Source organism: Chaetodon trifascialis, chromosome 7 (assembly GCF_039877785.1).
Source record: "Chaetodon trifascialis isolate fChaTrf1 chromosome 7, fChaTrf1.hap1, whole genome shotgun sequence".
NCBI classification, from domain to species: Eukaryota; Metazoa; Chordata; class Actinopteri; order Chaetodontiformes; family Chaetodontidae; genus Chaetodon; species Chaetodon trifascialis.
Genome location: NC_092062.1, coordinates 24,182,944 through 24,206,221, shown reverse-complemented (window position 1 = coordinate 24,206,221; position 23,278 = coordinate 24,182,944). Strand labels below are relative to the sequence as shown.

The 23,278-nt window shown below is 40.5% G+C and overlaps 3 protein-coding genes across 3 annotated transcripts in view; all 3 read left to right on the top strand.

Moving 5' to 3' along the window:
* The window catches only part of myom3 (myomesin 3), a 56,213-nt gene extending 35,928 nt beyond the window's left edge, over window positions 1-20,285 (top strand). Inside the window, exons 16-37 of the mRNA XM_070965748.1 lie at window positions 492-666; window positions 762-883; window positions 2,004-2,191; window positions 4,904-5,030; window positions 7,558-7,739; window positions 8,035-8,149; window positions 8,817-8,973; window positions 9,486-9,592; window positions 9,942-9,986; window positions 10,220-10,356; window positions 12,405-12,549; window positions 14,118-14,177; window positions 14,948-15,015; window positions 15,601-15,711; window positions 15,965-16,052; window positions 16,249-16,287; window positions 16,550-16,655; window positions 18,081-18,244; window positions 18,347-18,383; window positions 18,577-18,599; window positions 18,699-18,754; window positions 18,971-20,285. Of these exons, the coding sequence (XP_070821849.1) occupies window positions 492-666; window positions 762-883; window positions 2,004-2,191; window positions 4,904-5,030; window positions 7,558-7,739; window positions 8,035-8,149; window positions 8,817-8,973; window positions 9,486-9,592; window positions 9,942-9,986; window positions 10,220-10,356; window positions 12,405-12,549; window positions 14,118-14,177; window positions 14,948-15,015; window positions 15,601-15,711; window positions 15,965-16,052; window positions 16,249-16,287; window positions 16,550-16,655; window positions 18,081-18,244; window positions 18,347-18,383; window positions 18,577-18,599; window positions 18,699-18,754; window positions 18,971-19,240 (2,522 nt within the window). The 3' untranslated portion in view covers window positions 19,241-20,285. The remainder of the gene's footprint in view (window positions 1-491; window positions 667-761; window positions 884-2,003; window positions 2,192-4,903; window positions 5,031-7,557; window positions 7,740-8,034; window positions 8,150-8,816; window positions 8,974-9,485; window positions 9,593-9,941; window positions 9,987-10,219; window positions 10,357-12,404; window positions 12,550-14,117; window positions 14,178-14,947; window positions 15,016-15,600; window positions 15,712-15,964; window positions 16,053-16,248; window positions 16,288-16,549; window positions 16,656-18,080; window positions 18,245-18,346; window positions 18,384-18,576; window positions 18,600-18,698; window positions 18,755-18,970) is intronic.
* Window positions 1-23,278, top strand: part of LOC139333392 (mannosyl-oligosaccharide 1,2-alpha-mannosidase IA) — a 351,400-nt gene that overhangs the window by 280,491 nt on the left and 47,631 nt on the right. The gene's annotated exons all lie outside the window — the stretch shown is intronic.
* On the top strand, window positions 21,873-22,931 carry fabp10a (fatty acid binding protein 10a, liver basic). The gene is made up of 4 exons (XM_070966656.1): window positions 21,873-21,939; window positions 22,156-22,328; window positions 22,617-22,706; window positions 22,881-22,931. The coding sequence occupies exons 1-4, from the start codon at window positions 21,873-21,875 to the stop codon at window positions 22,929-22,931; spliced, it is 381 nt and encodes a 126-aa protein (XP_070822757.1).

Genomic DNA, 23,278 nt, shown 5'->3' with positions numbered 1-23,278 from the left:
AGCGTGGCTCCTTTGAGAGTGTCACATTGTTGAATATTAGATTATAATGATTGATTTGCTAACATGTAAACACCATTTTAATGTTGTAACTGTTTATGTGGCGCAAATTAAATTTCTTTACATGCTGCTGGGTGGTTGCACAAGCTGAAATTACAAAGTAAATATGGAATGTAAATGTCTGATAAATGTTATTATTAAGATCTAAAATGTATTGGAATAGAAGTATAAATTAGCATAAAATAGTACTAAATACTAAACTAAATACAAGCACCTCAAAGCTGTACTTAAACACAGCACATAAGTCAATTCGTTAATCACTTCCCACCACTGCTCAGCAGATTTCTCTGCGTCTCTGGATGAGACTTCAAAGTATTTCAAAGCTCAGCGTGAATTTTCCAAAATCAAAGGAAGAGTCGATTGAATTCTATCTTTTCCACTTGATGATTTAATCGGAGGTTTTACCTGATGGCTTCTCATCCGATTCCCATCAGCTGCACCAGCTCCACCTCACTCCGTCATGGCCATCAGAGACACAGACACCTCGGTGCTGCTCCAGTGGCAGGAGCCCAAAGACAAAGACGACATCCTGGGCTACTACCTGTACTACTGTGAGACAGGCAAACAAAGCTGGGAGATTGTCAACAACAAGCCTATTACCAAAAACAGGTAATGGGGACAGATATTAAAACATGCCCCATCATCACATAGCTAAGCTAAAGACACTGAACTACAGACGCCTGAACTTTGTCTCTCCTCCTCAGATTCACAGCCCACGGCCTCAAGAAAGGAGGAGAATATGTGTTCAGGGTGAAGTCTGTGAGCCGAGCAGGAAACAGCAGCTATTCAAATGAGTCTCAACCCATCCTCGTCAAATCAGCCATTTGTAAGTCCAACAACAGAGACACAACTCAAGTGTCCAGGACTTTCTAAAGGTTTTCTGATGCTTCTGCTTACTGAGCAGCTCACGCTTCCTCTTGCAGAGGTTTATTTTAATGCACGTAGTATAAAAAATGATGAGTATATCAATCAGTGCATTCATTCATCATGAAAGGTTTTGTAAAGATCTGTCTTTGAGCGATCCAGCGCTAAAACGGTGAAACAAAATGTCGGTCTTAACATCAGAGAAATCTTTCTGTGTAAGTTCGATCTAAACTAAAACAAATCTTTTCTTGGCCTGTGAGATAAAGTTCTGACAAGAACTTTCCAGACAGACTTATTCATGTTAGCAGTTTTCTCTCACAGCCTCAGGAGCCCTCGCTAAGAAGCCACGTGTTCTCTTCAAAGTTGAAAAATGCGTAAGCGTCATAGAATACTTTCAGCATCCACCTTATGGAGACCTCTGAGTGTCCTCCACATGTTTGCAGCTTTTCAGGTAACACGAAAGGACTTTTAGAAAATGTTTTACTCAAGTCGCACAAAGAAGAAAAATACACCAGAGCTCAGGCTGCATCACAGCACTGTTCAATGCTACCGCAGTCACACTGTGCTCCTTCCACACGTTAGTCTGCATTGTGTCATGTAGACTCCACCAGATGACCAACAGGCGATGACTAACCGTACATAAAATGAATGTTTTCTCTCACTGTGGCTGGTTTGGAGCTGCGCAGAGATGAAGAGCTGCTGACCCTTCTTACTTCCTGTGTTGCACTCTCAGATAATGTGCTTTCTGCCGCCTGCAGAAAAGTACAGTAATGACTCATTTTTTATGCCACTCACTGCCAGAATATTCACACATCTCCTCAGCCATTACCTGAGGATAAATGGCTGAAGTCCAATTCCTTCTGAGGAATACATTTTTATACAGCGGAGTATGAGCTGAATATTCCTTTCAGTCTCATTTAGGAATGCTTGATATAGGCCTTGATTTATGAATTTGCAACTCTAGGCAGGAGTTGTAGTTGGCCAGGGAGTTATTGTCATTTCTCGGTCTATTTAGCAAGAATGGGTACCTGCTGAGATCCTCTCCTCTATCACCTCTCTTCTATTCCTTCTGCTTGTTCCAGATGTTCCCTCTGCTCCCTCTGCCATCGCCCTGCTGCTGTGCACTGGATCAGAGATGGTGCTGGGCTGGAGGGCCCCTGCCCATAATGGAGGGGACCCTGTGCGTGGATACTACCTGGACCAGAGGGAAAAGGGCATGGAAACCTGGAGAGAGGTCAATGTCAAGCCTGCCAAAGAGAGGCAGTTTAAGGTCAGTGCACCACCATCAGGTCAAAAGTTGAATTTATTTTGACCAGATACTTGCAAAAATAATGCTATTCCCACCATCCTCAGCTCTTCTTTGGTGCTAATTAGCGAATTTTTGCATGCGAACACGCTAAACTAAGATTGAGAACATTATAAGCATTGTTAGCATTGTCATTGTGTGCATGTTAGCATTTAGCTCAAAGCACCGCTGTGCCTCAATAGAGCCTCACAGAGCCACAAGCATAGCTGTAGACTCATGCTCTTGTTTCTAAGTACAGACTATTTTCCTCTCACATCATGTGCATGAAGCAATGCAGAAAAAGCATAATGCACATGAGTGTCATTTCTGTTCATTGACTCAGTATGAAAACAAAGAATTTTTTCAAGTTTAGATGACAGCAAGAAGAAAAGAATCAATAAAAAAATCCACAGTAAGCACAAGAAAGAGAGTTCTGTCAGTACTGCTATTAAAGGCTTATTTTTAATATAATTATACCAATAGAAATTATCTCTCCGTTTAGCAGTTTTCTCAAAGTAATGGCAATATTGGCTAAAGCTCTCTCATCCGCATTGACTGTGTCACTAGGCAACAAGCAGTGTCCATGGAGACCTGGAGGAAAGTTAAATCTTTAACCTGTCTCCGGGAGATTACAGGTGCTCCGTAATTAGACATTGTGCAAACATGTTGTGTGTGAGTGGTTGTTTTTCGCTCCAGGAAAAAAAAAAGAAAAAAAAAAAAAGACAAAGCTAATTAGAAAAAATGACTGTGACACTATATCAAGATGAGCCCTACGTGTTGTGAAGAGTCTTGAGGATTGGAGACCCTTTTGTTAGAGGGAAAAGTCTAATGAACATTTCTCCACTTTTGGGGTAAATGAGTAATTTCAACAACCCCACAGCCTCAAAACGTGCAGCCTGCACTTCCCACATGAGCTGTTTTATGCTGTTATTTCAATCAGGTCGCTGGCCTCCTGGATGCAAATTAGAGTAATTGGAATATTGATTGTGCTGAGATTTTATGTACAGGGTCCTTTTTATTTTCCAGATTGGATTTGTGCAGAAAATGTAAATGACTTCGGCTCGAAAGCTTCCACAGCTTTACCTGTCAGGAGCACACGTCGCTGATCCTGCTTCACTGCAACCAAAGCAGATGCCAACATCTTATGTTTTAATCTCCTTGCACTGAAATTCTGCTGCAAACCATGCACAGGTTATTTTCTTAGGTTAAAGTACCAATACAACACTGTGAAATCACAAGTAAAAGTTCTTTATTTGAAATCCCATTTGCAGAAGTATTATTAGCAAAATGTGGCGATTGTGTTATGCTTATGGAGCTGAGATTCTGGGAGATCTTTAGAAAAAGAACAAAGTTCTGCTCCACAGATGTATATTCACTTTTTGAACTTTTTTCCAATCTTTCCTGTTCTGTGAAATATTGGCTATTTTTACCTCTTTGAGCCTCAAGCATCTAAAACGTTCAGGAGAGAAATGTCTCTTTGCGAAACTGCAAACAACTCAGAGATCTGAAACATGACGATTATAGTCAGAAGTGTTGGGAACTGCTGTTTTAATCTTAATCTTAACAATGAATTCTATGTCATGAGCTTCTATCATGTGTTTTTAATGTAAGATCTTAACCTGTAACTGTAACTGCAGCTGTTAGATAAATGTAGTGAAGGTCCAGTGTTTCCCTCTGAAATGTGGTGGAGAAGAAGTATAAAGAAGCATTAAATGGACACACTCAACTAAATTCAGGGTAAATGTACTCCGTCACCTTCCATCACCACTAGAAGTAAATATAAATGCAGCTCTGGGATTGCTTTAACATGAGTGAGCTTGTCATGGTGAAACACAGATCATGGTTTCAGTCTCCCAACCTGCTGACGCTTCCCTGAGGAAAACACTGTACAGAGCAGCAGACTCTGCACCCCAAACAAAGTTTGATTGCTCAGTCAAAGAAGAAAAATGTGAGTCCCATTAATCAAATGCAGCCTGTTTGCCATCTAGTGGATGAAAGCTGTAATTTCTTCCACTCATTTTGGCAGACAAGCTTTGCATTCTTTGGGCTGGACTGTACATCGATCTGATAAGAAGGTTGTCGTTCTGCCTAAATGTGGTTAGAGAAGGATCTATAGATAATGAAGGGGCTGGTAGGTGTTGGGAAATTGGTTTTTAGATGGCGATTGCTATTACTGTGAAAAAAGCTCCCTCTGGTTGTGTCAATTAGTTGCTGGGAAGGAGCCGAGAGGAGCGGCAGAAGTTCACCACTGTTCACAGAGACGATAAGGGCCTTGAAGTCTAAGTGGCTGTGAATAGGAAGATCAATGCACAGATCAATAGGGCTGAATCCCCTCTCTTCCCAAAGCTAAGGCGTCTCATGGGGCTCAGTAAAAAATGCAGCAGCAGCAGACCTAAAATCTTGTAAAACGCCTACTTGAGTCTGAAGTGGTCCAAGAGCACAACCAGGGAACTTTTGCTCCTGCACGATGTACCAGCTGATCTGTGTTTTGCTTAAAAACAGCCAAAATGCTGATCTGAAGTCATTTTAATTCACAAAGGACTTCAGTTTTTATGCTGCATTAAACAATGCTAAAAAGCACTCACTTACACTGGAAAAAACAGAATAAATTAAGATTTCAAATGAAATGATTTATCAAACTCTACCATCATTTCACTGGAGTTAATCAGCATTTCTATGCCTGATATTTTTCCTCAGGTTTGCAACCTGACTAGTGGACACTTTTACCAATTCCGTGTGTTTGCAGCCAACATGGCCGGCGTCGGGAAGCCTTCTGAGGCCAGTGAAGCTTTCCTGTGTGAGAAGTGGACAATGCCAGAGCCAGGTGAGGGAAAAAAGGTCACTTTCGAATAATTTCATTCGGAAAAGTGTATTTTCTTTACTAATTCTACCTCAGAAGCTACTGAAAGATATCTGTGCACACCTGAATATGTGAAGGCAGCACGACTTGAATAAAAACAAAACAACTTGTGCACACTGGCTTGTTTACTGCTGGTTATTATTTAAATATCTCCTCAGGTCATGTTTTAAGATGCATAAAAACACTAATAATTTATGTGTCCACAAAGAGTTCCTGGTTAGAAAGTGACATCTTTTTCTGCCTCGTTAAAAGATCCAAAATCTACGAACGGGCAAATATTTTCATTATAAAAGTTTAACCACTGGACACAAGATGTTTTCTTCTCCACTGAAAAGTCCAAGTTGCAGACTGGACCGTGATTGGCTGTCAAACTAGTTTTGAAGCAGCACGCTCGCTGTTAAACAGAGCTTTCAGGTGATGCAGAATAGTTCCCCTTTAGCAGATGAATGTGACACCAGCTTACAGTGTTCAGCCTCTGCATATGCCTTTCAGCACAGGGAAGGTCAAATTAATGGGAATTAATCATTTCCAAATCATCCAATTATTTCAGAGCATTGAGAATCTGAGCCTCCACCATCACAATCATTTATATACAAAAAGTTTAGTGACTCTGGTGTGAAAAGGGAGGTGAGATATAAAGAACGTCCATCAACCCAAGCTCCCATTACTGCCCACCGTCGTTTTGTCTTTATTGGAAATGACACCATTAAAAGCGCATACGGTCGTCTCACAGAAAAATAGAGCAGATCAAAGTGAAGTACCGGAATAAAAACAGGCTATTTGCATATCATGCCATTAAAGTGCAAAATGGAGGCAGAGGTCAGCAGTCAAGTGCATAATACAGCAGCTGAAATAATAGCTGAAATAACAGCCTGAAGTTAGAGGTAGTTAATGCAATTCATGATGTGTTTGTTATGTATGACTTGTCTTTTAGTATTGCGTCAGCGGGTGGTGAATACATGTGCTGCTGAAGTGTCTTTGAGCAAGACGCTGAATCCACTGTGAACAAAGTATCTCACAGTGTGCAGAGCTGCTCTGAAAGGCCGCGAACGAGAACAGATTTCCCGCTGAGGAGTCACGCAAACGTTTTACAGCCACACTGACATCAATCTAGCAAAAAACTCAAATCTTCAAAACATATTCGATGTTAGCCTCGGCTGTATTGTTAACACAGCAACAATGCTTTAAATCATGTTTAGTTTCTTTGATAAAAATAATAATGTTGTAGTTGCATCTTTGCAATGAGGACCTCTGTCCTTTACTGCATTTACTTAGTTGGAGGTGCTTTTTCAGCCCAGTGTCTGCAGGTGTTCCTTTCAGGCTGCACAGCAAATAATTGCTGCCTGCATGTAGCCTGAAAGGTGAAACCCAGGGTAAAAAAAAGTCTGTAAAGCTCTGAACTCACCGGTCTCTGCTGCTCATTAAGCTCCTTTCTTTGAGCGCATGGTAATAAATGGAGGCTCTCTACTAACTCCTGCTTCTCTCATTAGGACTGAGGTGTTTGGACAGTAAGAAAAATTAAGTTTAGAGAGATTTTTGTAAGAAAATCAGCCTGCAACAGTAAAGGCGAGGAGGCAGGAGGCGAAGCCACCGGAGGAGACTAGAACAATAATGATAGTTTGCAAACTCATTTTCATAATGATGAAAATAAATTACTTGTATACAAGCCTGCGGATCAATTAAGAAAGAGAAAATATGAAATTTAAGAAGTTTGGTTATCAAGCCTGAAGTCCAAAAATGTCTGAAATGAATCCTGTGTTTTCTGAAACATATGACTCATGAATCCAAAGGTTCAAAGATGGACAGCAAACTCTTTTCCAGTGTCGACCAATGAGACGCTTCACTTGTATTCGGCAAAGGTTAACCAATTTACTTTCATGGCCGAGAATGCAGATCTCAGGGCTTACAAGGATTTGTTGCCCTCGCATTGCATGATAAACATACACCCTCTGCATGTGTCGACGCACACAAACACGCACAGCAGGGACACAGAGTCCTTCCAGCATGCGGTGGCTCCGTCTGCAGCCCGGCAGCTCCGGCCCGCTCATATCAGCGTCTTGTGACATTAATATTGAGAATGGAGAGAGGCTCTCACACAAATGCCACTTTTAAAGCGCAGCTCATTAATCTTGGCAAATGGGCTTTCCTCTGTGCCGTTAATAATTTAAAAGTGACCGAAAATCATTAAGCAAATGAACTTCTGCATGCTGGCATGAAGTCAGTGGGGGTAGATTAAGGAAAGTCATTTTCACTTCGCTCCTCTCGCTCATTTGTTTTTGGTATGACTTCTTGTTGTCCCGTTTGGTTGTTTTTGGTATGATCCTTGAGGGAACAGACACAGAGCAGTACTTTTTCCTTGTTTTTTTAGTTTTCTTGCAGCTTATTTTGGTGTGAAATGTTCTGAATGTTTTTTGGCCGCCGGGTTTTTGAACCCAAACACACCCGGACGTCCATCTAGCTTTCCTCTCGAACCCTCTCTCCTCCCTCTCAGGTTGTCCCTATGACCTGGAGTTCAGGGAGGTGAGTAACAGCTCCCTGGTGCTGCTGTGGGCGGCTCCGCTGTATGAAGGAAGGAGCCCTGTCACTGGCTATTTGCTGGAAATAAGCAAGGGTGACCAATCAGACGACTGGACTCCTTTGAATGAAAAGCCAATCTCTGACACCCATTACAAGGTGAGTGAAGCTGTAAAAACCCCTCCAAGCTTCAGTTCACAATAACAGAAAGATAAAAAGACATAAAGTCCACTCATGTGTTTGACATTTTTTATGATATATAGTTAGATTTTTTTCCCTGATTTAACAGGCAAACAATTTAATAATGCATTTAATACCAGTAAGTGCAAGTAAATCATTATTCTAAAAAAACATCCAAAGCAGTGTTTCATTCCTTTGTGTGTCCAAATGTTTAAATTATTACAAATCATGACAATGATCGGTAAATATTTGATGTGTTTCTTATGACGTCCAGGTGTCAGGTCTTCAGGCAGGTCAGACCTATCGTCTCCGTGTGTCGGCTGTCAATGAGGCTGGAGTGGGCTGTGCTTCCCTGGCCAGCGAGCCGGTCACGGCTCAGACCCGACCAGGTCAGCCATCATGGCTCCACACAGAATTACTGTAATAAAAAAGTGCCTCCCAGGCTTGTTGAGGTGATGGAGCTAAAGCACAGTATATAATAATGGGAGAAGCATCCACACAGTTCACTGATTATTTAGAGATTAGGGACCCCTTTAATGATCTTTATATATACAAATAAAACACTACAAATGCCTTTAGAGGGAGTGAATACACTTGTTCACATTCTTGCTGGAAGTTAGATCAGAAGATTGACATGCTTAAATCATACAGTAAATATAATGGACATAATTCATGAAAATATATTTTAAAATATGTGAATATGAATATGACTTTTCAGCGAGTGCAGGGAGTGGGCAGTGATCAAAACTGCTAAAAAATCAATAAAAACATCAATTAGAAATAAAAATGAGAACATATTCAGTGTAAAATAAGTGCTGGCTGGCTGTAACAAGTTCATCTGTTACGACGTGGGATAAATAAAGTTTTATCTTATCTTAAAGAAAGTATGAACAAAAGAGAAAATGCATTAAAATATACAGTATATGCACAATTTCATTGTGCTACCATTTTTCCTCATCTCCTTTGAGATGCTATAAATCTGCTGATGGTGTCTGCAGCACTCTGCAGACTAAACTGAAAAGTATGAGCCGTACTAACCAACTTTTTCATCCCCAGGCACCAAAAATATTGAGATTGGAGTGGATGATGACGGTTTCATATTTCTGGGTTACACGGCTGACGAGATGAACGATGAGAGCAAGTTCCTCTGGAGCAAAAATTACACGGATCCCATCGACGCCGGGAGAGCGCGGGAAGAAACCAAGAAGAATCGGTACGGTTGTCCTAGCGAAACGTGGACCGTGCGTCTTTACTTGTTTGAATTCCAGGAAATCTGTGGCAGACTGCATGAATAAGAGAGAAAAATGGCCAGATGTCAGGCTCTGTGGAGACTCACTCTCAGCCAGGTCATCCCTCAGCATCTCTGCGCTTTTCACACTTAAAGCACCATCTTGTTTGTTCAGCAGTTCACCCTTCAACTTTTTAATAATCACATGTGAATACAAAGATTACGTTAACATTAGCAGTGGTGGACTATTTCTGGGTTTTCCTAATGAATGCCAGCCTCTTTGTTGCAGGGAAGCCATGCATAGTTCTGCTCACTGGCAGCATGTAAAACAATAATTTAAGTGCATTGGGACAAGACCACTGAGACAGAAAGCACTGTGAAGTCTGATGGCTGACAGCACAGAACAGCACCTACCCTGCTCTGCAGGGTGGGTACATAAACAAGAGGCTGAAGATGCTATCAAGATGCATCTGTTTGTTTTTCAATTTGTCCGTCAGGTCAGTCCTCACCTTCACGGACCCCTCTGAGGAGGATCTGGGTCTCTACACAGTGGAGATGAGCGACAACCCGAACCTGTCGTCCAGCTACGACTTCACTGCCGAAGGTAAACTGAAATAGAGTAGCGGGTTAGGAAACTGTCTTGTCCAATTCGCAGCTGAGCCTCAGGCACAATGAGAGGAGCACTGTTATTGAAAAAGCTGACGGCAGCAGGACTTTTCATTTTAAGGGTTATCAAGCTTTTCCCTCAAGCAAATGATTATGCCCCTAGTGAGCACTTCTGCAAGGTGACTCATTCAACTAAGCATATGTTCTCAATCGACCCTCAGCTTCAGAGCAGGGCCACGTGGGCCATCGTTCTACTCACTGGCACTTTGACAATATGTACGCATTACAAAATGTGAGTCCTGATCAAAGTTTAATTAACCTTCAGCAACTGTTTCACTCCTTTCCAGACCTTGAACGCCTCAAAGAACTCAGCTGGCAAGTCAGAAATCCACGTATGTACCAAAGACTTTGTACTGTACCATGGAGAAAAGTGCTCAGATGATATTTAAGAGAAATGCGACTCATCAGCTGTATCAGAGTAACTCTCATCAGCAAACTTGATGAACATACAGGAATTACTGGTATTGTAGCACTGATTTGAAATGACAGTACATTCAGACATATGGTGGAAAGACACATTACAGCATCTATCCTGTCCTGAACTGCTCTGTTTGCTTTTCGTCAGTGATAGCTCTGAAGTCAGGCTGGCAGGTGGAGGTTTCTGAGAAAGGTGATGTACGTCTTTGGCTTCAGACAGAGAGTCTGAGCAACTCCGCTGAACTCCGTCTCATCTTCAATGACCGAGAAATCTCCAGCACTCCGGTAAGAACCGCAGTGCAGGTTATGCTGTGATGCTGCTGCAGCTCTGACAGTAGGACACATGTCACCCTGCAGGTCCCCCAGGCTGGAAACCACTGCAGAGTCTGTGAGGGACTGCATGTTATACTACTGCTTCAGTCAAGTCATGCTTGTTTGCCTGTCAAGAGTTTCTGTATAACCTCAAAAAAATCAATAACTTTCTCTTTTTGAAATCTCTAACATCAAATGAATGTATCTCTACATCTTTCATGCTCAATAAGTGGGGAACTTACAGATGTCATGCAGCTCGACACAACTAATTCACCCCTGATTCCAACAAAGGTGGGACAAAATGCAGTCATTTTCAGGCGAGCTGTGTTTAGTGACAACAGTTTTACAAAGTGTTCCTGAACCTATGTAGGAATATCCTTTATCCAATCATGTGTTCACAAGGCGGTGAACCTCGCTCCATCCTCGCTTGTGAACGACTGAGCCTTTCCAGGATGCCCCTTTCAGACCCAATCATGATACTCTCACCTGTTACCAATGAGCCTGTTTACCAGTGGAATGATCCACATCTTTCCCAGTCTTTAGTTGCTCCTGTCCCAACTTATTTGAAACGTGTTCAGAATAAGAATATATGTGCAAAAATCAATGAATATGATGAGGTGAAACGTCAAATGTTTTCAGTTGAGTATATGTCAAAAAGGGATCGTGGTTGTGTAGCTTTAGTGTGTAGCTGCTTGTTTATGACAAGTCACTCTGAATCAAAAACAGCCGCTGGAGTTTTTAAAAAAACATCCTGGAAGGCAGGAAAACGAGGCTGCCAGCAACGATGAAGAGCAGGTGTGCAAGGCAGCAGAAAGGTCTGGGAGCTGAGCTAATTTCTCTAAGTCTGGGAGACAGGAGGATGAACGGAGCCGAAGGTGGAGAAGGAGCCCACATCTGGTTCATGTGTTGGCTTTGGTTTGATGCCAAAGAGAGAGAGCAAAACATGATTCAGGGCAGTCGATCAGCACTATTACCTACTGCTCAGTCGAGTACATGGCATGATATGTAACCTATATCTCACTCTTTTAGCCACGCTGAAATTCTGTATACTTGCAGTTGATATGTGCTTCACATATTCTCAACAGTGACCTCCAAATTCATTCACGTTCATAAAGCAGCTCCGTGAAAGCTGGAGCTATTTGCAACAAAAACAAAAAAAAGCAATTTCATAAACGTTCTTATCCTATTACTGACAAAATAATGTAATGCTACAACAAGAAGGAACATGGAACAGAGCGACAGTAATTTCACCCCCTAAAATAAAGCAACAGCGTTATCATCGAGGAGCACAAACTGAATGTGAACAATCCTCCTCAGCGCTGGTATATGTTATGACACCAAGCTAAAAATAATCAGCCCTGCCATCAAGGTTATTGAACCATGCACTGATGTGTCCACAGAGGGAAAAACAAATACAACGCAGTGTATTTATTGTGCTTTCACAACTCTGTCAGATGCATTTTGTGTGTCTGTTTGCCCGTATTTGTGCGAGGCGGGCGACTATTTTATATTCAGCAGCCTCCATTCATCACTTGTATTTCATTTTCATTTATGCCATTATTTCCCAATATCAGGGCTCCATCTGAACAGTACTGATTACACGTTATTGCTAAATGATCACAGCTGAGGTTTGCGAATTCAAAAGCTATTTGGCTGATTAGGGCCCTTAGGCTTGCCATACATCACAAATCACATCCACCACTGAGGCCTATCAACATGCAAGGCATACACTTATCTTGATGAACATAAAAGCCGTGAAAATGAGCTCAAAGGCTGCTTCCTGTGCGTCTCTGTTTGTGTTTCTCTATGTGTGTGTGTGCATGTGAAAATGAATATATCATCCGCTGTGTGCATATGTCATTTCAGACACTTTTCATGCACTGATTCACGCTCGCTCCGTGCGACCAACCATCTGCACTGCAGATCGCAAGGAGCGCGTCTACTTGCCACCTGCCGTCGTCTGGCAGCACACAAGCTGATGTGTACTGTACGTGTGGCAATGCTTGTTTGCTCTTCTGCAGCACCGTAGGATCAACTTCGACAAGGCCAAAGGTCTGGTGGAGATACTGTTTGATCAGCTCTCGCAGGAGGACGAGGGCTCGTACACGGCTCAGCTGCGGGACGGCCGCGCCAAAAACCAATTGACTTTGGTCTTCGTGGATCAAAGTAAGGCGCTCACTCACTGGCCACTAAGTTATCATGTTGGTTTTTGCTACAGATCCTAATGGAGGACAAGCACAAATGTAGAGGAACAGTAGAACATGGCAGGCATCATATAAATCACATTAGCTCAATTTAGACCGACAGAGTGATGAAATGTTACCTTTGCTCCTTTGAAACAAGGTGTTAGCTTGAGACTGGGGCCTGCAGCTACTCCTGAGGACACCGAGGTTGTGTCCTCAGTATTCTTTTCTGGGAATTTTAACAACTTTAGCAGCCACCCTGCAATTAAGAACTAACTTTTAGAGTCAAACTATTTAAATGTGATTGATTTGGGATGATCAATAATAGTCAGAATTTCCCCCACCATGTTTTTATTCCTGGCTGAGCGGGTCAGACTTTTTAAACATTTAGGTATTCATGTTGGGAATCGCAGTTTACTGAGAAAATCATTGAATAAAATATGAGAAATCACACCAATAATTTTTTTGGTGTCTCCTCCACATTGTTTCCTCATGACCTCGGTGCTTTTAAAGTCCCCGCTATGGCCCCGGGAGGGACATTTCTAGGCCTCATTATTTTCGTTTCTCATCCAGCTAAATGTGGAAAGGTCAGTGTTTGTTTTGAATGTTAAATCCATGAATAAAAAAATCCAATATTCTGCTGAAATTTGTTTTTTAGAAATAAAATTTGCAATGCAAACACTCTGTAGTACAACCATGGGTTTTTAAAAAGCTTATTTGCAGCTTGTACTTTTACCCTCCCAGTTTTCTGAGCTGTTTATCATAAGAGGGCCTTGATTACTGCAAACTGTGGTGGTTAGTGTTCAACTTTTTGTGTGTGCAGGGACATAAAATCCATCTAAAAGTCGTTTTTTGACCTGCTCCCGTTCTGGCTCCTTTTGAGTCAAAATGAGTCAAACTGTTAGCTTAACTCAGGATGTTTGACTCATTTCGGACGGAATCAAGCTAATGATACTGCAGTTATAAAACGTACATCTGACTCACTCGACCACCGGGACCCCCGAGCTGTGGAGAACGTGATCATTTCTTTTTGTGAGTGAGAGTTGAAAGAGTTAAAAACTGTGTGACAGTGTTCCACTTGATGAGGTCGCATTAACGATGGCGTTTCCCTGCAAATAACAGTTTTTCAGGAAGTTAATGTCTGCATTCATGGAGCAATTATTTCTGGATGGCAAATATCTGATCTTCTTAATTGCCTCGTTCATCCTCAACAATTATACGGTCTAATTTGTGCCACGGTGGCTTTTTTTGTTTCGTCTCAGTTCATGGTGTCCTGCCTTGCTGTATAAGTGCAACATTTTTGCATTCTGTTGTTGTGCAGCACATCAGTGACCTGTGCTGCTCTGATCTGTTTTTATTTTTGTGTATTTTTACGATCCATATTTGGATCCATCCACTGTCCTCACCCACACATGCACCCCTTGTTCTGCAGTTTAAAATGCAGTTGAGATTTTTTTGGAAATAACAACCTTTATCACCTCCTCTCTGCACATGACCTACGAGATTCTACTTTGTCTTGCGCTCAGTTTGATTTTGTTGTGTTTCTGTCAGAGTTCCGTCAGGCGCTGGCCCTGGCTGAAGCAAACCGACGTGACCACAAAAGGAAGTCTGGTGAGAAGCCTCCAAACATCTGTAACAAACTCTGTTGTAAATGCAATGTGAGCTGTTTCTGCTGGGCTAGCGTGGCTCGACGGCACTCAGATCAGGTCCCATTACAGTAAATAATCTGTGAGTCTGTGTGGTATCAGTGTATTGTAACATGAGCAAGTGATGCTTAGAAAGATACAAACATGACTCTCTTTCATCTCATTCCAAGGTGGAGATTGCATCCAATAGTTGCAGTAGCTTTTTGATGATTTTTGTGACACAGCTGCTTCGCCTTTTCCAGACCTCTTGAGACTTAACAGTCACATGAAGAAAGAAAGAAAGAAAGAAAGAAAGAAAGAAAGAAAGAAAGAAAGAAAGAAAGAAAGAAAGAAAGTTTGTGCTACTCAAGTCCATGTTTTCATTCCCTGAGCTCTCAGGTGTGATGAGGACAAACTATACAACTGTTTTGTGTGTGGAAGCCAATGTCCCAGCGCCTGCTTGTGCAAATAGACTACCTCACACCATGTTCACCATTCAAAGTCCATGAGAGACTCAAAGCCCATGTAACACATTTTGTCTGTTACATGAAAAACAATATGATGCACAGGAGATATTAGTCCAAATGAGACACATGTCACTGTCAGTACACTGGCTTATCACACAGCCATAACTTGCTACAATTAGCGTAAATTGACGTATTATGAGGCATTAGTGTTTCATTAGCTGCCCTGAATGAATTATCATCTGATGGTCGCTGTTTCTCTGATGGATAATCATATGTTCTGTTTTCCAAGGACCCTATTTCCAGGACTTCTTGTCATGGAGTGTAAATGAGGATTGTGAACTAATTATAAAGTGCAAGGTACATTTTTACATTTTACAGAATACGTTTTCTCATGGCAACAACAGAGCAAACATAGCATCATATTAAGGACCCACAAATGTTTCATCTTTCATTGTTACTTATGAAATAATTTATTTTCCGAATGTATTTTTGCTAATGTGTAGCTAGGCTCAAATCATTCAGAGCCAAGACAATGTGTGCTATGTTTATTAATACTTTTTAAAGGAATAGTTTGACATTTTTGGCGACTTTCTGAAGTCTTTGTGCCATTTTTTTTTTTTTTTTGCACTAAACACACAAGGTTTAACGTGTTAATTAGGTAGACTTTTGCCCCTGTTTCTCATCTTTATGCTAAGCTAAGCTAACTGACTTCTTGCCCCAGCCTCACATTGATTGGACAGACATGAGAGTCATATCAATCTTATCATCTAAGTAAGCAAAACGTCTAACTTTTCCTTTAAATTATCTCTATAACATACAATAACATCCGCACACATGGTTCCATTTATTACAAAAAATCGCCCAATTCATATTAAACCACTCAGTTTTAGAGGACAGCGTTCACACTTTTGTTTCAGGTATGGTACATTTCTCTATGCACAGGTGACAAATACTAACAAGGACACATCCCTCAAGTGGTTTAAAGAGGGCATGGCGGTGACCCAAGTTGTGTATGACCAGTCGTCGGGGGTCAGCACACTCACCATCCCACAGGTATTCTGCTCTAGTTTCAGGTTTCTAGATGTGCTGAGGGGAGTTGGGAGTTCAGACAAACATGAATTAGCATTTGCGTTGTTAGAGAAAACAAGGCAAACAGACTATGAGACAGTTGATGTTTATAGGATTTCTACACAAGTCTTTGTTCATCTCGGGGTGAATTTTAAGGTTAACATGGAAATAAAAGCTGAATTACACTGTTGGGTTGTACTCCAGAGTTATCAATATGTCATGGATGTTTTTCCACCAGGTCACCAAGAAAGAGGCCGGTTTATACAGAGCTGTGGTGTCAGATGGGAGAGGAGAGGACGTCAGCACCTTGGAGTTATTGGATGACGGTGAGCAAGTATAACAATAACCTCCATTTGTTCCTGTGTACATTTGAGTAGGCGATAAATATCTTTTCTTTCTTCTTATCTCATTATGTGTCCTCAGCATTCAACTACCTACCTCTAATCTTGCATTTAGTATTTACTGAGCTCCAAAAGCAATATAAACACTGTCTGAAGGCTTAATTGTTCTTTTTATTCACAGAGTATGACAAGCTTCTCCAGCAGCTGAGTAAACAGTGTGGTGAGTTATTCACAGTTGGAGGCTCTTCTTTACAGAACAACCTTTGTGAAATGAGTTGGTTTTTTTTACAACAGATGTGCTGTGTTGGGATGAGGATAACACAACTGAAAGCCATGTTAATTAATAGCAGTCTGTGTTGTTTCAGATTATTAATGTGTTGTGCTCCACAGATAAAAAATACAGTGTTTTAAAATTGCCAAGGAAACTGAAATGTATGCAAATAATCAAGAACTCAGCCTTTTCTCTCTCGGCATCTCTGCAGCAATGTCAGCCAGCCCACTGAAGATTCAGAGCACCGCTGAAGGTTTCAAGCTCTACTGCTCACTCAAATACTATATAAACCACCTGAAGACCAGCTGGCACTTCAAGTGAGTCCTCATACAGAGCACCTCTCTGACCAAGCTGCCAAGGAGGAAGTATTCCAAACTTAATTAGATTCTATAAAAGACCAAATTTAAATAAGTCATGAATAAAAATGTGGAAAATCCAGCAGATGTGCAGAAACACGTGCACAGGAAAGCAAATGAAAAGTTGCTTTAAATCTATTATAGCTTCAGTATCATGTGACAGTGTGTTCACGTTGTGTACTGCAAACCACAGAGGTGTAACACTGTAAATGCCAAGCTAAAGGAAGATGCACAGCTATGACTGTTACCAGCATGGCAGCTGTCTCTTTGGCTGGTAAGCTACTGTGGGTCACCAACATGTGACACATCATACACCGAAAAAAGAAGCCAGGCATACGGACCTGACAGCTGCACATGCACACACACAGGAAACCCAATGGTAGTGAGAGCTTTAATAATTTACTGTGGCATTTCTCTTCATCGTGTCAGATTCTGGTCAAGAGTTCAACCTTTAAAATACTTATTAAAGTTCAACGACTAAGTCTAAATCTAAATGTGACAGTAGAACTGGATCTTGACGTCTGAATGAGAGTGTTTTTATGTGGCAGCTGGGGGCACATCTGGACACCAAACACCTGCTCCATCCCACTTATAATCAGTTCAGTAGAACACTGCTCTTAAATCTGTGCAGTCAAACTTTGTTCAACAGAATTTTATTTAAAATTCTTTACGAGGCCTAAAGTCTCCAAAGTCAGCAAATTAATCACTCTGAATTTTGGATAAACATGCATTAAATGATGAAAAAGACATATCAAATAAATAAAAACATGATATCTGTGGTTTGAATATTTCACTCTGTTTAAACGCCAAATTGCTTCAATAAAGGTTTGGAACAAACTGATACAGAATATATAAGATAATGTCATACACTGTGGAATGAGATAAAATAATAAATAATAATAAGAATAAATTAGAATAAATCTACTTAATGGGAAAATGGGAAAAACACAATGTTAAGGTGGAACAACGTAATCTGAATTTCAATTTTATTAGATTTAATAAATTGGCAGTTATTCAAAGGAACAACTGTATGTATATTAAAACAAAATTACTGCAGTTTTGGGTGCAACCAGTTTCTTATGGAAGGCTACTAGCACCACCTGCTGGGGGATTTAAGGATAGTCTTGACAAAATAATGAACAATGAACTGAATAAAATCTAACTAGTGTGATGCAGACTGACAAATCCTCTTAGTCCTGGAAGGCTTTATATGATTCCAGTCTGGACTTAAACTGTATTTGCCAACCACAATGTTTACACATGCTTGGTATTTATTCTCTGCATTGAACTGAGTATGTTCTCAACATGCAACTTTTTGGTAAGGATCTCTGTTTAAAGCAAATGTGCCAGTAGCAACAAAATGCATCTATGCTCCCTTCTGTGCAGGGAGAAGAGGATTGATCAGGAAGCCAGGACAAAGCCTGGCAGCAGTATGCAGAAAGTCTGGATCGAAGTCTTTAACCCAACAGAGAACGATAAAGGCAAATACACCTTGGAGATGTTTGACGGCAAAGAGACACACAAACGCTATCTTGACCTGTCTGGACAAGGTGAGTGGAGATGACGAATGACACGCTCATTTTTCGATTTCAGAGCAGATGTGCTCAGATTTTAATATAGTCAGTCTTGATTATTATCATTATTTCCAACAGCCTTTGCTGATGCCTTGCTGGAGCACCAGAGGTTGAAGTAAGTGCTGCACTACATGTGGTAGATGATGTATTTGCCATGGCTTGTTGTGACACTAACAGTAAACACCAAGCAGTGAGAGGTGACAGACTAATAGCTGAAAACTACGCACTAAAAACACCGCAGCATAGATTATTGTTGCCTGACACTGTGCACTGTCATATTGATTTGACCCTCTGTTTTCATACCTCAGGCAGGTGGCCATTGCTGAGAAAAGTGAGTCACGGGTTATGTGTTATTTCTGTCCACAAGAAATATTCAGAGATTCTACAGTGGAATGTCAGCAGGAAGTTATTGTTGCTTGTTTCGTTTCAGATCGAGCCAAAGTGACAAAGGGTCTTCCTGATGTGGTGGCCATCAGGGAGGGCAAGGTATGACATTGTCAGGAAAAGCAGACACTACTACTTAGAGACACATTCATGCACAATACTATTGTTTTGTGATGTTATTGTCATCCTTTTGTGTGAGGCAGGTGTGCAAGAATCATTCTGTGGCTATAACAGTTCAATTGTATCAGTTCAATCTTTACAGATTTAATCCTTCTGTGGCCTATCATTTCATATTTTCTTGACTCATCCTCCCTTCAGTCTTTGTGTCTGACATGCTTCATCGACGGAGAGCCAGCCCCAGAGATCTTCTGGCTTAGGAACGATAAGGAGATTGTTAGCCAGAACCAATTTACCATCACTAAGGAACCCAAGTGCAGCACCATCACCGTCAACAATGTCAACATGGAAGATTCTGGAAAATACAGTATCTTTGTGCGCAACAAATATGGCTCTGAAACAGTCGATGTGACCGTGAGCGTTTACAAGCGTGGGGAGAAGCCCCCAGCAAATGCTGTGGAGATGGGTTAAAAATGCAAAATGAGTCAGGAATTAATTTTCTGCAGGGATTTTATGTTTCAGATTGAGAGCTTTACCAAGGATAGATAGGCAGATGGATATTTACAGTAGATGGTGTGAGGGATGGTGCATTAGCAAACTTTACTGGGGATGAGGGGATTTTATTTAGAATGTCCGCTGAGACTTAATCAAAAATGTGATCTCCCATAGTCTTCAAATTGTCTATCCAATTTAAATACTAGACATTGTACGGCATTAAAAATGTCATACTCAGGCTGCTCCTGTGATCGAGCTGCAGAATTGCAAAGTTGCTTAGCTGTCTTCATGGGCGTTTGATAAAAAGATGTTTCTTTACTGAAGAAAACTTTTAAAAAAAAGAAATAACATAATGTCCATCTAAGAAATGAAAAGCTAAATTCAGACTCAGTAAAATCACTGTCAAATTCAACACACTCATGGATTAGCTGTTACAGACTTATTTGGTCTGATATGTCCAGTGGTTTAGGTAGCCTAGCTAAAGTTAGCAGGTGTCATCGAACATTAGCTCCCATAAGCAACTGGATGTTGGCTAACGCAGGCTGACATTAGCTACTGTAGCTAATGTAAAGTGATGTTAGCTAACAATAGCTGCCTAAGAAACTGAATGTTAGCAAACATCAGCTAAAATTGGCAATGGTAGCTAATGTTTGATGATGTTAACTTACAATACCTACCATCAGCAACTGGATGTTGCCATAAGTGACCTGCTACTTATGGTAGCTAATGTTAGCTAATATTAGCTGGAAGCAAGTTAATTTGCAGCATATGGCTAATATCACATTGCTTTCTAACTGACTGAGTTAGTTTGCTGACTCCCCTGTTTGTGCTGTTGTCACATTATATTTTATCATTTATCCATATTAGATGATTTTCACGTGTGGTCTTGTGGCAACAGTTCATTGTTTAATTATCTCCTATTTAGTGTTGACTAAAGTCATTCATAGCAAAAACTGCTTTGGGTGAAACATATGTGTCACTTTGTTCATGTGTGTAGTGAATAAAGCAATTTTCAAGTGATTTTCTCAAGTATATTATTTTTAGCACTTACAAATACTGTTTCTCATCTGCATGAAGTAGTGAAGACAGTGTGCACTAGAAATGTATTTGTGAATGGTTTTGCAAGCAGAGAATATGTCTTGCTCTTAAAAAACAAACAGTCCGCAGTGTCATTAACCCTCATACTAGGTCCCTGTCGGTCAGTCTGTTGGAGTTCAACAGCACACTGCACAAAGGTTGCAGACGTCCATAAGTTCAATTAAGCTCTGATGTTCAGTGAATGAGTCCTGACATAAAATACATGTAAACATGGCAAATATTTAGTGTATGCTAGTGTATTAAATCATTTTCTGATTTTAATCCTGTAGGTTACTGTCCTCCATCCTACCATACTCCACTGGGAGCCCTGAGAACCTTACAATAAGTGACATTCATGATTTCTTCCTCTTTCATTTACTGTAAGTGTGTTGATGTATAAAGTGGTGGAAGTACATTTACTCAGGTACTGCACATAAGTACAGATATGAGGTAATTGCTTCACTTTCTTCTACTTACTTGTATTGTACTGCATTTTCTTTTCGTGCATCTTTCTGCTTCTACTCTACTACATTTCAGAGGGAAATGTTGTCTTTTTTATTCACTCCTTTATTTGATGCCTTTAGTTACTAGTCATGTCAAAAAAAAAAGATTATAATTACACATAAAACAAAAGAAGAGTTTATAAAATATGATGTTTTGTTATAAATGAAACTACTCAACAGTTTATTGAAGTAGCAGACACGATAAGTCAATTAATCAATTAGTCGATTTGTGGAAAATGTATTATTTGTAATCATTTTGAAGGTTTGCTCTGTTTGTAAAAAACAAATAACGAGAGGGTGTCTCTCTGGGCTCTAGGTAATTGTGACAGCATTTCTCACTGGTTTTAGACTTTTTACAAACCAAACAATCAACTAATGGAGAAAATAATAACCAGATTAATGAAAAATTTAAAAGAATTAGAAGTTGCATTCTTGTACAAAATTGTTCAAAATGAACTCCAGCTCAACCAATTACAACAGTAAAATACTGTGTTTACATGAATGCATAGATTGATAAAAGTATAATGTCACAGATGACATTTTTCTGCATTGAATACTTTTGTTTATAATACTTTGAGTAAATTTTCCTGATCATACATGCATACTTTAAGTAACATTTTCAATTCCGGACTATTACTTGTAACACAGTACTTTTACAGTGTGATATTAGTACTTTTACTGAAGTAAAGGACCTGGGTACTTCCTCCAACACTGGATGGACGTCCAAAAATCTGTACATATTTCTTATCAGTGAAGCTCTTCAACACACGTGACAAAAATACCATCTAAATTCGTCTTTGGTGGAAGGTAAGGTTTGATGAAACAGGAGTACGTGAACTCCCGGTTGTTCAAACAGCAATGATTAACTCAGAGGGGTTTGTTACTCATTAGACATAGAACTGAGACCCCCCTTCCATTCTGTATAAGAAGGTGTGCCAAAGCAGTCATCCTCCACATTGTGTTGAGCTTCACACAGCTGTCACAGCCTCCAGCCCACCTTGGTAAAGGAGAATCCAGATCTAGAAAGCATGGACTTCAGTGGAACATGGCAGGTCTACTCCCAGGAGAACTATGAGGAGTTCCTCAAGGCCATGGGTGAGAAAAACAAACTAGGGTCACTGTTAGAGCTGAAGGATTTGGCATATATGGAATATTACATTTTTTATCATTGGTAGCTGAAGACAAAGTAGCTATATTGATGTGGTTAAAGTGCTCTAACGTTATAACCTCACAGACAACATAGCTTTGCAGTCATCAGTCCTCAGAAGTAAACTGCAAGAATTAACCAAAACTCATGCACTATCTTACCAGAACTTCCAGCAGATGTCATCAAGATGGCCAAGGATATCAAGCCAATTACTGAGATCAAGCAGAATGGCAATGACTTTGTTGTCACCTCCAAGACCCCTGGAAAGACTGTGACCAACTCCTTTACCATCGGCAAGGAGGCTGATATCACCACCATGGACGGCAAGAAGCTCAAGGTGTGTAATTCTAAATGATCATTTATATTGCAAGACACATACCAGCTTCAAATTGTTTTAATGTGATATCAGTGTTCAGTATTTTACCTGATTTAGTACAGTCTGAATATGGTTAAAGCAAAAACATGTTATATTTTTTTTGGTTTTCAAGAATTTTTGAAGAATGAGCCTGCGAGTGTGCAGTGATTATGATGATGATGTGCATGTCAGTGTTTTGTTCAGTTTCTTTTTGGTCCACGCCTGTTTTGGGGTTTTTCTGATGTGTATTGTGCCCTCTATGACCTGCAGTGCGTTGTCAATATGGAGGGTGGCAAAATGGTCTGCAAAACTGGCAAGTTCTGCCACATCCAGGAGCTCAAGGGAGGAGAGATGGTTGAGGTAAAGTATATCTTACCAGAACTCACTGTTTCTTGAGCACACATTATTTAAAGTCAGATAAAATAAAAAACTCACTGTTGATTGTTTCACTGTTATGTATCATAGACTTAAGTAATGTAATTTATCTGCAGCCCACAAATTAAACATATTTCCTTTTTCCTTATCGTTTGCCAGACTTTGACCATGGGCTCAACAACTCTCGTCAGGAGGAGCAAAAAGATGTAACCTTGGCAGTGCAGAAACCAATGTGTATTTAAATAAAAGAGTCGCTTAATAAGTGTGTTTTGTGTTTTTCTTATGTGCAAATGCCTATGCATGGCTGTCTTTGCAAAGGCCAGCATCCTCATTAACTCATCTGACAGGCAAGCAATGAACAGCGAGCATGCAAGACAATAATGGAATAATTTAAAGCGAAATAATACGACCATTTGACAGTAGGTTAGTGTGTGTGTGTGTGTGTGTGTGTGTGTGTGTGTGTGTGTGTGTGTGTGTGTGTGTGTGTGTGTGTGTGTGTGTGTGTGTGTGTGTGAGCGCGCCTGCCATGAATGTATTACTGCACAAGACCTTATAAT

Bases quoted from the DNA above. Each gene is read 5' to 3' on its own strand.
- fabp10a (XM_070966656.1), top strand. From the start codon at position 21,873: ATGGACTTCAGTGGAACATGGCAGGTCTACTCCCAGGAGAACTATGAG. The intron at 21,940-22,155 runs GTGAGAAAAACA...CTATCTTACCAG, and splicing joins GGAGTTCCTCAAGGCCATGG to AACTTCCAGCAGATGTCATC. The intron at 22,707-22,880 runs GTAAAGTATATC...ATCGTTTGCCAG, and splicing joins AGGGAGGAGAGATGGTTGAG to ACTTTGACCATGGGCTCAAC.